The sequence below is a fragment of the Rattus norvegicus genome, chromosome 2 (genome assembly GCF_021556685.1).
Source record: "Rattus norvegicus strain SHRSP/BbbUtx chromosome 2, alternate assembly SHRSP_T2T, whole genome shotgun sequence".
Classification (NCBI taxonomy): domain Eukaryota; kingdom Metazoa; phylum Chordata; class Mammalia; order Rodentia; family Muridae; genus Rattus; species Rattus norvegicus.
In genome coordinates, this window is record NC_141535.1 from 57,969,387 (window position 1) to 57,984,103 (window position 14,717).

General features: G+C 46.0%; 1 protein-coding gene across 2 annotated transcripts in view; it reads left to right on the top strand.

Moving 5' to 3' along the window:
* Positions 1–14,717, top strand: part of Lifr (LIF receptor subunit alpha) — a 66,981-nt gene that overhangs the window by 20,262 nt on the left and 32,002 nt on the right. For both annotated transcript variants that reach the window (NM_001439418.1, NM_031048.2), the window contains 4 exon segments: positions 3,527–3,687; positions 6,191–6,305; positions 8,490–8,620; positions 13,192–13,355. In NM_001439418.1, the coding sequence (NP_001426347.1) occupies positions 3,549–3,687; positions 6,191–6,305; positions 8,490–8,620; positions 13,192–13,355 (549 nt within the window). In that variant the 5' untranslated portion in view covers positions 3,527–3,548.

Below are 14,717 nucleotides of genomic sequence, written 5' to 3' on the forward strand. Positions count from 1 at the left end.
TCACTTTTCTCGGCTCATTTTTCTGATTAGCCTCGGCAGAGAATCCAAAACCTCATGGTCCTGGAGCCAGAATCTGAGCTGCTGAGTACAAACCAAGGCAGAGTATATGCACAGATGCACCGCCTCTCTGGAAGGAACTCCAGGCTTCCGGTCACACTATGGACAGACAAGTGCCGAGCCACCTGGGGCCAGGCTCCATCCAACCCCGCCCTGGGCATCAAGACCCCTGAACTTGATGTCAGAGTGTACATTAAGGACAAAGCCAGACTTTCTTCTTTCCATGTAACAGTTGGATACGTTGGTTCTATATAGTAACTTGGCTTCAACAGAAGGGTTTAAGAGCACACTTTAAAATCTTTTAAGATAACCAAACATAGGAAATAATCTTGCCAGGTATTCAGTCTGAAGGTGTCCTTTGCTTGGAGTCCAGAACACTTAAAAGTTAGGGATCGGTTGCCCGTGTTTAAAAATCTGAGTGTTCCTTAAGAAATCCCAGGTTGCTGTGTCATCTTGAAAATCTAATGAACTTAGCAAAGCATACCTGCTGGCTCCCTCCTTTAACTGGCTGGGGACTGTGGTTCCCACCTGCCGTATGCTATTTGTTTTGGCCACCAGATATTTGTAGTAGCTCTGTGGCTGCTTCAAGAAATAGCAGTGGGGTCGGGGATATGGTGGGATGTTAGAACACCGGTCACAGAATAAATCCTTAATGTGTTGGGTTCTGCCAGAAGTGAGGAGAGAGATGTTTCCTAGCACCACTCTTATCTGGGAGGTACATTGGAAGGTTCTAGCCATGTTGTTACTCCGATCCTCGAATGAGTTCATTTGAAAGTCCAGGTTGGAAGAGAAGTTGAATGTGTTATTATTATGTTGTGATGCTCGCCCAAAGGACTTGGTCCCAGTGTTCTAACTAAGTAAACCTTAAGACAAAGCACCATCTTCTGTATTGCCTGCCTATCTTAAGTTGAGCAGGCCTTACCTGCACATTGGTTTCCTTCTGCTGGATCACCTAATCCTAACGCACAGTGCTCTACCTGTGCTTGGTCTGTAGCAGCCAGCTGGCTACCCAACCCAGCATTCTGCACTGCCTGCTCCTGCTGGCAGGAATGGGGCACTGCATTCCGAGCCTGCTGGGGCCAGTAAACAGAACTTGCCTCTGGGCTGCACTGGTGGAGGCCGAAGCCAGAAGGATTAAGTGATTTGCCCTCAGTCACACTGCTAATTAGTAATGGAGCCAAGATTAGAGTCCCTGTCTGGCAGCACCTGGTCCTGAGCCCGTCCTTGGCCACCTCCTCCCAGCCCCTCTCATCCCTTCTTCCTGGCATTGCAATGGAACCTGAGTTTTCCTTCTAGAGTAACCGTAAGCTGCTACTGAGGCATTCTTTCAACATACGTTCCGCCAGTTGGTGGTATAGTTTGTGGTCATTCAAGCCATTCTGCACAGCCGGGTAATTCTGTAACCTCGGCAACAGGCACAGTGGACATTCTGTGAATACATTTTCATGCTAATAAGTGTGCTCAGGGACATTGGGATTGACAAGAACTCGCTCGCTCATCTAGAAAATAAGCAAACCCTCCAGAAGTGTGTACTTGTGGGTTATAATGTCATGAGGTATCTAAGATTCACTTCTGTGCCTTTTCACTCGACAGTAGCCAAGAAGAGAGTTCCTTGTTCTGTCAGTGACACATGTCTTCTCTCTTGGACTTTAGTTACTCAGATGTTGGATCTTTTTTTATTATCAAGTCTCCATCTCTCATCCAGTTCCTATTTTTGTTTCATGGTTATCCAGTATTTTATATTTTCAAAGGGAGGTGGAGAAATCACTCAGTGGTTAAGAGCGTCTGCCACTCTTGTAGAGAATCTGAGTTCCCATCCCAGCACCCATGGGATGCAGCTTAAAACTGCATGTGACTGTAACTCCTGCAGGTCTGACATCATCTTCTGGCATCCTCAGGTAGCCATATGCATGCAGAGACATGTGGAGGTACACACGCACACACACATGCTTGCACATGTGCGCGCGCGCGCGCACACACACACACACACACACACACACACACTTTTAAATGTAACGTCTTTTAAAATGTGACATCAGCCAATACACTTACCTTTGTAGAGCTATTTCTGTTTCCAATTGCTCTAGTTATGACAAGGCCGTCTTGCTTTTATGGCTGTCCCTGGGCTTATAGGAAACTCTGTGTAGTTTTTGGCTTTTCTCTTTTATTAACTTTCTAATAAAAAAAATATCCATGCAAACAAAAACTACCACATACTGAGATTAAAGCAGCCCTCAGGTCTCTAAGTCTCAGCGAATGTCTGTATAGTTCTCCATACCCTACTGTAGAAATATTTGTAACGTTGTGTTGCTGCTTTATTTACCATAGCAAAAAATGATAATCAGCTTAGTTGTACATCAACAGATGAATTAATAATGAAAATTTGGGGTGCGTGTGTGTGTAATGGAATACTATTCAGCTCTAAAGAAAAATGTGATCTTCAGAATTTTGCAGTTCTCCATGTTGGTCGTGGTCTGGGACGTGTTCTGGGAGACGTTTCTTAGCATCACTCTTATCTGGGAAGTACATTGGAAGGTTCTAGCCATGTTGTTACTCCGTTTCCTTGTTTATCTCGAGTATCCCTCACACTTTAGACATTCGTGTGTTTTGTGGCCCTTGGTTCTCTGTGCAGTGTGAAGCCAGGCACTGTTAGGTCTGACAGGATGTCAGTGCAGTGGAAGGCTTTGTTAGCTGTGGCTGTGGCTGGGCTGTGGGAGGGGTGCAGTTATTCTAGGGGATCTGGGTTCAGTAGCAGAACCACCTGTGTCTGTGTGAGCTCCTTGGTTCTCCTGGGCAATGTTTTAAGTTCTGTAGAAGGAGGCCTCTCTTTGGGACGTGTCGTGGAAGCACATTAACACTTGGCTGGAAACAGATCTTTGAACCCTTTAGTTTGCACCTCCTATCTCGTTGCCTGCTTCTTCATGTGCCCGGGGATGACTTACATCATCCATCCACCATCGGTTAGCCACTAATCTGGTCACTCTTGATTCCCTCACACGGTACTCTAAGCATATAGCCCTGACCACGGGCTTTGCACATTTCAACTGCTTCTCGTGTGTTTAATCACTACAGTTGCACCTCAGGTTTGCAGAGGAGTGCCCAGTTATCGATTGGCTGGGGTCCTGTGCAATATATTTGGGGCTACCTAGTAAGTGGAGAGCTAGGCCTCCCTCCCAATCTGTGCTAACTTCCTCTATTAGCAGTATTAGGGTAGAGTGGATGCATGAGTGTTCAGGTATAATCTCAAATGGGAAGCCGGATGTTGGACTGTTGACTGTGGCGACAGCATCTCTAAGCAGCTTTTGATATCCGACAGCCAGAGTAGCAGAGTTTGGCTTCTCTACTCAGGAGTGTGCGGCATGCTTCGCTGTGTGTCGTGTCATGACTCCATCTGCTGTTGTGCACCCAGAGTGAGGTGTGTCTTCTGGGCCATTTGAACAGCCTCTGTATTCCTTCTCTCTCATCCTAGGACTGACTGAATAGCACGGACAATGGGAGCTTTCTCATGGTGGAGACAGCCATCTTGGATGGCGGACAATAAAAGAGGGAGGATGACTCCAAGCCTGCCATGGCTCCTGTCGGCTCTGACTCTTCTGCATCTGATGATGCACGTGAATGGTCTTAAGAGAGGTAAGTGATCCTCACAGCAAACCAGAGAGTAGCCCTGTTTCTCTGCTGACCTCTTCTGGGTACTGCTCACCATCCATTTCTCTGCATTTCTTTTCCCGTGTGTTTCTGGTTGCTTTTTAAAAGCCCCTTTATTAAAGGGCAATCAAAATATTCCTTTACCCTATACAAATAATAAAGCATAATTCTTGTACAGGGCTGCCATTCCTTTAGGATACAGTTCTCTGAGTTTTGACAATACACATCGGCTCACCACAGGCACCATCAAGATCTGGCTCTGTTCCAGAACACAGAAAATGCCCACTGTGTCCCAGTCGCCAGCTCTTTCCGCCCTGCCCCGCCCTGCCCAGCCAGCCATGCTCTGGTCTGTCTCAAATGTGTTTTAAGAAAGTTTTCTAAATGGAATCGAAAATCCCTTCCTGTGCCCCTTGTGTCTTATTTTAAAACTTTAAGAATGTTTCTGCAGATACCACCTGGCTTATTTCTGTGAGGGGTGTCATCCGGCTGCCCACTGACTTTGTCCTCATGGGATTTACACAGTGAAGCAGACCGCTTCCCCCAAGGTTATTGAGTAAATAACTTGATTGTGATTAACTGCTGGCTCCTAATGCTAGCATTTCTAAGGCATCTCTGCTTTTTTTTTTTTTTTTTTTTTTTTTGCCTTATTTGGATTTGTAATTTATGGCAACAGTGAATATCATGCCTGTAATTCACATGTGAAGCGCAAATAACACGCTTCTCTTATTTAGGGTTAGGGTTGGCTCTTCCATAGATATTACAGAGTATAAGATAATGTCTAGTTTTCTCCTTCCTCCTTTTGCTCCTCTTCCCTGTCTCTTGTTCCTCTTTCAGTCTGTGCCCCTCCCCTTTCCCTCCCCTTTCCCTCCCCTTTCCCACTCTCTGTGTTCTCTTCCTTTCTCCTTATTCCAGGGTGACTTTTCATTGCATCATTCTTATGCGCACACATTCCGTGACTGCCCGTCATGGCACAGTGTGGATAAAGACTCTCAGGACGTAATCTCCTGAGTTGTTTCTTCCCCATTGTTTAAGCCACACATAAAAGAATACTTTCTGTAGGTCAGTGGGAGTTCACTATTTGGATGTAATGGGCTTTGCAATAACGAAAAGATTGACCGTGGCTTCCCATGGAGCTGCGGTCTGCTGCGAGCAGTGTAGCAGCCCCAGATAGGTGGGTCTGCAGATGTGGGATAGACCTCGAGGTTTTCTGCGATATTTTTTTTCCTTAGAGGTGAAGTGTTTGCTTATAGTATGAGCTACTATTCCACTACCCCATTATAGTTGGCTTTTTAATTTCAAAAACAGAACATTCTCTCTCTCTCTCTCTCTCTCTCTCTCTCTCTCTCTCTCTCTCTCTCTCACACACACACACACACACACACACACACACACACACACACACTTCTTAGTTGACTGCAGTTCTTTGTCTAGGGGTGGGGCCTCCTTCCTGAGCGGTCTCCCATGCTAACATATCTATCCGTATCTTCCTTGTTCCATCATGCCTAGCCAGCCATGGTGAGACCTCCAGGCTGTAGCCTCTGACATTTCTGGGAGATGCAGTCCCACAGCAAACTCCCTGTTCCCCCATCTCTTACACTCTTTCCACCCTCATTTCTCCAGTGGGCCCTGAGCCTAGGTGCCAGAGTTGTGTTGTAGACATATCCATTAGCCCTGGTCTCCTGAGTTCTTCCTTTGGATCTGTTGCAATTCGATGCAATGGTCACTGTCACAAAGAGAAGGTTTCTTGATGAGGGATGAGGACTACATTTACCCGTGGGCATAAGGACAGATGTTTACAGTGCAGTTAGGGATTGTGCTGGCTTAGTGACAGTTGTAGGTTCTCCTACAATATCCTTGACTTTGGTAGCCCAGGTCGTTGGTTAGATTCCCAGTGGCAGGCATGGCTTCCCTCTGGTTGAGTGGGTCTGAAGACTAGTTAGAGAGCTGTTGGTTACTGCCAAGGTAGCTGAGAGTGGGAGAAATAGTTTTGCCCAGGGAAGAGCATACCAGTCGGTTAACCAGGAGCAAATGGTGAGCCCTGAAAACCACATAAAAGTAATATTATGTGGACTACACAGGTTTGGTTGTATTTAAGGATTCAAAAATATGTATATGCATATAGGCATACACACATTCAGATGCATACACACATGTAAATGTAACAACAATTAACAACAATTGAAGAGAGAAAGGCCATGAAAGAGAGAGCAGGTGTTGGGAGGTATACACAGGAAGGTTTGGAGGGAGGAAAGGGAAAGTGATGTGGTTGTATTATAATCTTAAGTTTTGAAAAGTATTTTTAAAAACCCACAAAAGTTTAGAAAAGCACCCATAAAGTAATATCTAGTGACTGAGGCCTTTCTTCCTAGAGAGTGGCCCTCTGGGGGCCAGTACTTGTCTCACCACTGAGACACTGCCCCTCAGCGTGCCGGAGAGTCACCACGTGTGCTCTGTATCATGCATGTACATGTCATTTTTCCTTCTTTAGGGGTACAACAAGATCTGAAATGCACAACCAACAATATGCGAGTGTGGGACTGCTCATGGCCAGCACCCCTCGGGGTCAGCCCTGGAACTGTTAAAGACATTTGCATTAAAGACAGGTATGAAGTCCTGGGGTTCCCCTGAAGCTGTAACCGGGAGCTTCTTTCCCAGCTATTTTTTAGTGCAACAGTTTTGTTCTTGGACTTTTTAAAGGACGTTTGCACTCAGTCCTCTTTTAAAAATTCCAAGTCTTGCTTTAGTCCAGACAGAAACTCGATCTTCTAGCCAGAAGCGCTTTTCTTTCGCTGTGTACAGTGTGAAGGCGGGGTACCACCCACCATGTTCTGATCTGCTCAGGGGGGTTTACAGGGCTACCCCAAGCCATTGTCTGCCTGTAGCAGGTTCGTCTGTGCCTTATAGAATACGCCAGAAACAGCAGCTACACACATCGGCGTTGACTCTAGGGGGAAGTGGGCTGGCTATGGGCAGTCTCGGGCTGGTGCGGTTGTCAGTGAGCCTGTCCTTCTCATCAGGTTTCTTTGCCATCTCTTGTCTGGAGTCTAATGGCTTAGGAATCTCATGCTACATGAGGAACAGCCCTTAGGTCTGCATTTGAAGAAGCAAGAAGGAAAAGGAAGGATGACTTTGTATTTAAAAGGCTCATAAGAAGTCTCATAAAACACCTACCCTGGCCAGATCTAGTCAGATGGCTGATACTACTGGCTCCTCTAGAGGCTTGGAGATGACTTCTCCTTGGCGGACGACAAAGTTCAGCAGGCACTGAGTCCACATTATTAAGAAGGAGGGTGAATGGGCCTTGGGTAGTAGGGGAAGGCTCTCAACATCACCTCATAGCTCAGGTAACCTTGGGTGGGCTTCACACATTGCTTCCTAGAGGGGAGGCCCACACAGTGTCTCTTGCTTTTCCCGAATCCCAGCAGGACAGTGAATTACTTAGCAAAGCCCCACAGGTTTAGCAGGCTTATTTCCAAGTCCCAGTTTATGAACAAGTGGTCCTGACATAAATGGAAACATGTTTAAGCAGAGCCAGACATCCCCCTTTGGACATTTACCAAGCACTGATGCAGACACCAGGATGGCGTGTCCGTTAAGACACGTTAGAGTACATTGCAGAAAGAGCCTTCAAACCTTTATGTTTTGCTTATGAGAATGAAGGGCTGTTTTCTGCTCAAGTTCTGGTGTCAGCTGTGATTTTCACCTTGAACCTCTTCTTATTATGAGGTCATTGGAAGGGGACAAAAAAGGACATAGCCTGTGTTGGCTTTTAGAACTTTCTTCATTGAGTGGGTAACTGAATTTGCTTCAGATTTTTCTGGCCACATACTGTCACATGGCCACTCCTTGTTTTCCAAGGGACAGAGGATGGTCTTATCTTGAGTCCTAGGGAGGAGATCTGGAACTTTGGGTAAATGAATGCTGGCTGTGGTACACTGGGGAGAAAGTTAGGTCCTGCTCACCAGTGGCTCACAACAGATCCCAGCAGCACTGTGGGTGGCTTGCTGGCCGAGGTGTAAAGTGACTTAGAAAGGAGCAGAAACCATGGAATATGTTAGAAGACACCCGCGCAGGAAGAGAGTGAGACCTTGTACCCAGGATAAACTAATGAACCAGTGTGATTTGGAGAATTCTAATGGTCTCCGGTTATAAGAAGTAAGCCCAGGGCATCAAGTCCAAAGTCCTAAGCAATGAAGAGAGAGGGCTGTGCCCCGTGCTGGATGAGAGATGCAGGAGACCTGAAAGTTCTTATTAGTAAAAAACATTGTGAATGTGAGTGTGCCCCATAGAGATTCAAAGGGCGGTGAAACCAGAGAGGAAAAACAGCGGTTGTCTGTGAGACTCAGAAGGGGTCGGAAGTCTTCCACATCCGAATGGATAAGGCCTTGTTGAAGTTAACTGTGAGCCCAGTGGGTAAGAAGAGAGGGTGTGTGCACAGGGCCAGTTTCACTTCCACTATGGCCTCTGATGAGCCCTGCTTCCACTATGAGGCACTAGGTGATGTGCCCTTCATATTCTGTGCTAAAGGGAACTGGCGAGGTTGAGGTAGGATTTGAACAGCGTGCGAACCTCGAGGTTCCTCTGAGCCACGCCTGCTTGCTCTGTGCGTTCTGGCGGGCCAGTTAACTCTTCCTCATGTTACTGCTTGCTTGTTGCATACAGTACATACGAGCCAACATTACACAGAAGCGTAGGGCATTTTCCTTAGCGCTTCTAATGTTTACCAGGCTTTTGTGAGCGTGGCACTGTTTTTATCTGCCGTTTAAAGCCCCCTTTCTTCATTACAGGCCCCATTCCTGCCATCGACTAGAGACAACAAACGTTAAGATCCCAGCTCTTTCACCCGGTGATCACGAAGTAACAATAAATTACCAAAACGGCTTTCAGAGTAAATTCACACTGAATGAAAAAGATGTTTGTAAGTATTTAAAAGAAAGCTCTGTTCTATTCATTATCATCATCCGCTTTTGCTTTTTTCCCTCCGGACACAGGAGCTTGCCATGTAGCTCAGGCTAGCCTTGAACTTGTGATTTCCAGCCTCAGGCCCAGAGGATCGGGCTCAGCGGTGTGGTGACACACACCGGCTGGAAATTAATCTTAAGTGAACAAAGTCACCGTTGATGCTGTGGTGCTGGGTCGCTGTGATTCGTTGAATTATGTTACTGCTGCCGTTCACTCTGCATCCTTGCTGGGGAAGGGAACAAATGTATCTTCCAGTCAAAGTAGAAGAAGTGGAGGTCCTTCCCTCTCTCTGTCGCTATCCTAGCTCCCTTAGCCTCGATGCCTGCACGTAGCATTTCTTGGGTGTACTTTGTTCTAGGAGTAGTCACTGACCGCCCCAGCGGTGATCCTGGCCCACTGTCCACTCACACTTGCGAGTGCTGTAGTCCTTCGTGGCAAGTTCCCTCAGTTGAATTCATAGTCCGTCCATTGTGTAGTTCGGTGCTTACTATGTGTCTTCGTCATAGGAAGTGTGTTCTGTGAGGGAAGGGACAGGGACCTTGTGTTTTGTACTGTGTACAGGCAATTGGCAAGGGTCTCCTACATGAACACCTAGGACACTGACTGGCCACTAGTGTAGAGGACAAACAGAGGCAACTCCGGCAGACAGGCTTAGAACTTGAATTTCACAGGTTTCTCTCATTGCAGCAAAGAGGTCTGTGAGCTTTTCACCATTGAGAGGTTGGCGTCATGGTAACGTGGTGAGCTGTGTAAGACTGTTTGGCAGGGGGAAGAAGATATAGTTAACTCTGATTTGTCCACTTCCGTGGAGTGTATGTATTGAAAAGATCTATGTCAGACAGTCTTTCCTGATTGCTGGGGTGGTGGTGGTGGTGGTGGTGGTGGTGGTGTTCAGTCCCCAGAGCTCACACATAGGTGGAAGGAGAGAATAGATCCCACAGCTTGTCTTCTGCCCTGCACACGGGTGGGGGTGGGGTGCTAGCTGAGCCATTTTGTCATTGCAAATTCCTTTCTATCTGGAAAGTTCTGAGCTTCTAAAGAGCAGGTTAAAACTGTTCCCGGATGTACATTTTAGTCCTTTTAGTCCAAAAGATGGCAGTTCACGGCCCCCCTGGGCAGCTTGCTTTGCCATTACAAAGAGAAGGAAAAGACAAGTGGGTTTTTGTCTTTTAGATACTTTCATTTGTAATCATGGCCTTCCTTGTCTCTCAGTGAAGATAGGGATGATGACCCACCTGCTAAAGAGTAAATTACATGGATTTCTTAGGGAAGGGAGTATCTTGTCTTTCTTTCTTTTTCTTTCTTTCTTTCTTTCTTTCTTTCTTTCTTTCTTTCTTTCTTTCTTTCTTTCATGTTCCATATATATATGTGTATATATATATATATATATAAACGTTTTATTTAAAAGTAAATCCAATGATAAAATCATACAGTGTATTTTGATCACATCTTTTCTCTCTCCTAAATTCTCCCAGATCCCCAGTTCCCTACTTAGTCAGTTCATGTGAACCAACAAAAAAAAAAAAAAAAAAAAAAAAAAAAAAACCCTAAAATTAAAACAAACTGGAAAAAATAAAGAAAAAGAAAATCAAGAAAAAAACAAAAAAACAAAAACCAAAAAAGCACGCACAAAAAACCCCATGGAGTTCATTTTGTTTTAGACAGCTGCTCCCGGGCTTGGGGCCTGCCCTGGGGTATAGTTGATACGCCCAGTGACACTCTACTGAAGGACACCCATTTCCGATTTCATCAATTGCAAATGGTTTCTTGGTTAAGGTGGAACTTTGTGTCCACTTCACCTTCTCAGTGCTGGGATTTTGTCTGCTTTGAACCTGTACAGGTCCTGTGCTTGCTGCCACAGCCTCTGAGTTCACATAAGTCAGGTGTGTCTGAAGGACATGTTCCCTTCAAGTCAGGGCACCACCACCCCTGGTTCTTACGGTCTTCTCACCTCTTCTTTTTCACAGATCCACAGTCCTTGTTGGGAGGGTTTAGACATCCCATTTATGACTGAGTGCTCTAAACTGTCTCACTCTGTGAACGTTGTCCAGTTGTGGGTGTCTGTATTAAGTACTGTCTACTGCAAGAATGAGCTTCCTGATGAGTATCAATCAAGCAGCGCTGTGGTCTGTGGGTATAGCAATACATCGTTAGGAGTCATCTCACTGCTGTGATCCTTTAGTAGAACAGTAGCAGCAGGTTTCCCCTAGGGCCCACGGCCTACTAGTCTCAGGTTAGTGGCTACTCTAGAATGTCACATATGGGTTCCCTCTCATGGGATAGGCCTTAAAAATCCAATCAAAATAGGGTTGGTTAGATTCATGCCCTACTGCACCAGTCTACCATACAGGTAGGTTGCTGGTAAGTCACAGGGCTTGTATTTGGAAATTTACGATAACTTTTCTCCTCCAGTAGTGTGCAAACGTCTCCTGCAGTAGCATAAATGCTAGTCAGTGGGGAGGAAGGTGCTAGTTGGGTACAACTCAGTTTCCCCATGTTCAATGGCACAAGGACGTCATGTCTTTAGCAGATAGGGCCTTACCATTAAGTTATAGAGAAAAACTGCAGAGTTGGCAATCATCTGGGATGTTTGCTGGTGGTGGTGGTGGTGATATGTGACTTCTTTGGCAATGACTCAATAAGATATAAGCCAATTTTTAGTATTGGAGGTGTTACTTGTTGGCACAATATGTCTAGTTGGGGCATTGTCTCCCCCCTTTATATGGTGACTCCATTCCTTTGAATTCCATTCATATGTGTGTTTTAGAGAGCTCCTGCACTAGTGGGGCTCTATGGCTGATCAAAAGGCTCCAGTGTTAGTTGTAGGAGGGAGGCCTTCCTATTGGGTTAAGCATTGCTGCAGAGTGCCTGTGTCATCATGTTTAACTCACTGCGCTTTGATGTCATGAATCCCAGCCTTGACTGCTGCTGGCTCTGCCCTGGTTGTGCTGGCACCTGAACCAGCTCTCTCCAGGCACCAGGTCTACTTTGTGTTTCTCACTTATCCTTGCTTTCGCACGCAGCTACCACTTCAGGGTTCTCTGTGACGCATGCGTGCTCCGTGCCCTCATATAGTTGACTTGTAACTGACTCGGCTCTGTAGCTCAGACTTTAAATCCACACATTCCAGGTCATGTACAACTCTTACTATTAAATCTAGTATAAAAACACTGTGTTCAGTAAATTTTATTAAAACCAAACTTTACAAATTATTTTTAGGTTCCAAGACTAACAGGTGATAATGGCTATTCTGTGTGTATTTGACAGTCAGCTGACTTACCCCCGAACATTGATTTACTCTCGAAGTTTCTCACTTACCATGACTTTATTTTAATGGCCCTGGAATTCCTTAAGAAATAAATAGAAGAAAGAAAAGAGAGGGCACACCTTTGGATTTCCTCTAACTTATCCTCACGCGCCTATCATTTGAGGAAGAATCTTGCGGGAACGGCTGTGTCTGTTTCTGCCACTGGCACCTGCAAGGTCACACGTGTGCCCTGTTTCCCACCGAGGCTCTGACCATGTGTCGTGGGCAGGGACACCAGCAAACATAAACATCTCCCCTCCTGCCATCCCATGTCAGGTTCCAGCTTCTCTCCACACACGCCCGAATTCTCAAGCAAGGTTTCTCTCTTACGGTCTACAATTCAGTGTGAGAGCCACAGCTGTCCCAACCTCCTGCGGTAAGGCCGGGGCAAGTCCTTCCTTCTATGCGTTGCCTTGTCCATGGTGTTTCAACACAGCAATAGCAAAGTAACCAAAAGGACCACAGCCTCGGCTCCTCTCTGTGCTCTCCTTTCCTCTGCCCGGACTCCGTCTTACTTGGACTTTCTTTGGCACTTGCTGCTTCTCAACCTCCTGCATACCCTGCTGAACCAGCCTTTGTAGGCCTCTTCTCTCCCACCCTTCAGAGTTAGCCTTTGGCTTCTCACTCAGTACCAAAATCATTAGAACAGTCTCTGTCGTTTAATGACACCCACAGCTTGGAGCAGCTCTTTGAATTCCTTAAGTGGGTGGCGTCCCCTCATATGAGGGGCTCTGCTGCCGGAAGACACAGGCGCTCTGTGAAAGCACATAAGCCCTTTCCCGGATGCTATCCTTTTCTTAGGCTCAGGCCACCGCCGCCGCCGCCGCCGCCGCCGCCGCCACCGCCGCTGCCACCGCCGCTGCCACCCTAAGCAAGCTCTTCTGCTGCTTCCTTTCAGGTCCCCAGCCAGGTGACACTGTTATTGTGGGAACGCTGCCGCTGCCTGCAGTAGGAAATGTGTCATGTATTTGAAATGAGCAGCTGACAGTTTTCTCAAGTTTGTCCCTTTAATTACCGGGAGCTGCCTGTACAAATAAAAACCCCGATCTGTTCCTTTTTTGTTTGTTTGTGTGTTTTCCCAGTGACAAGTTTTCCCCCCACAAGGGCTTGTTTGCAGGCCACATTATTTATGTATGGAGTTTAGAATTACTGATAAATTGGAGCACACTGTGGAAAATACTTATTTAACTACACGCCTTTACTTTCTTTCCTGTTTTAAGCTTTAGTTCCGGATACCCCTGAGATCTTGAGTTTGTCTGCTGACTTCTCGACCTCCACATTACAACTGAAGTGGAATGACAAAGGGTCTGCTCTCCCTTACCCCTCCAATGCCACCTGGGAGGTTAAGGTTCTGCAGAATCCGAGGACGGAGCCCGTAGCACTAGTAAGTTTGGGTAAAAAAAATACATTTCCCTGTGGTACAACGAAATCACACAGCTCTTAAAGCTTTCAAGGTAGCATCGCTGAGTGTTGGGATTATGGAAGAAATAGATTGTGTGTCCTTAGGGTTTTTTTGTTTGTTTGTTTGTTTTGTTTTTGGTTTTTTGGTTTTTTTTTTTTTTAAGATTTATTTATTATATATAAGTACACTGTAGCTGTCTTCAGACACACCAAAAGAGGGCATCATTACAGATGGTTGTGAGCCAGCATGTAGTTGCTGGGATTTGAACTCAGGTCCTCTGGAAGAGCAGTCCGTGCTCTTAACCAGTGAGCCATCTCTCCAGCCCATCCTTAGGGGTTCTTTAAGAACTCTATGATTAACTTAAAGATCACTCACTCACAGGCTGATGGGGTGGCCATTCAAGCCTGACTGCCTGAGTTTGATCCTGGAATCCTGGTGGGAGGAGAGAATGGAGTTCTGAAAGTTCTCCTCCGACCTCTCTGTGTACTGTGGCATGTGTGCGCTCTCTCTCTCTCTCTCTCACACACACACACACACACACACACACACACACACACACACACACAGACAATGACAGAATAATTAGCAATAAAATAAAAAAATGACTCGAAACAATAAAGCAAGATTTAAGAAATTAAGGGGAGAGCTATTCCCTAATTCTCCTACTTGGATATAGTAACTGCCCAGCCTTTCGTTTAAGCATACCTTTATATAAATTAAATAAAAGTTTGTTTTATCCAACCTGTTATTTTTCTTTGTCCATTACTGTACATAAGATGAGTATTTGAAACATGTTTAACCATAGTAATAATAATAAAACAATAATTGAGATACCAGTAAGCTTTAACTTAGCAGTCTGGAGTGGCATTGGCATATACAGTATGTCTCTCCCTCTCCCTACTCAGTCCCCATGGGTTTCTGTAACTCACATTACTTCCCACTGTTCTAAGACATGAGGAGCAGGTGTGAGAAGTTGGACAGGGGCCATGTGGATCCTGGGACAAGAGGGATGCTAGGCAGTAGTGTTGCATTTAAGGTGCAGAGCCATGGGAAATGCTCTCACAGCTGAAGGTGGACACAGGGAGCCCCTGAGCTGTCCTGAAGTGGCCCTCTAGCTCCCACTTGTCGCTCCTTGGGAACAAGCTTGCACTGTGTCTGGAGACAAGGCCTCACTGTAGTGCAGCAATCTGGTCTCAGCCCTCCCAGTGATAGGACTGCAGCAGCTCTGTTAACTCCTTCAGCTCACTCCTGTTCTGTAACTCCATTCCCCAGGCAGTGGCAGGCTCACGCCACAGTTGTTCCTTTATAGTCCCCAGCAGTGTTTTATTAACTCCCGCAGTGGAA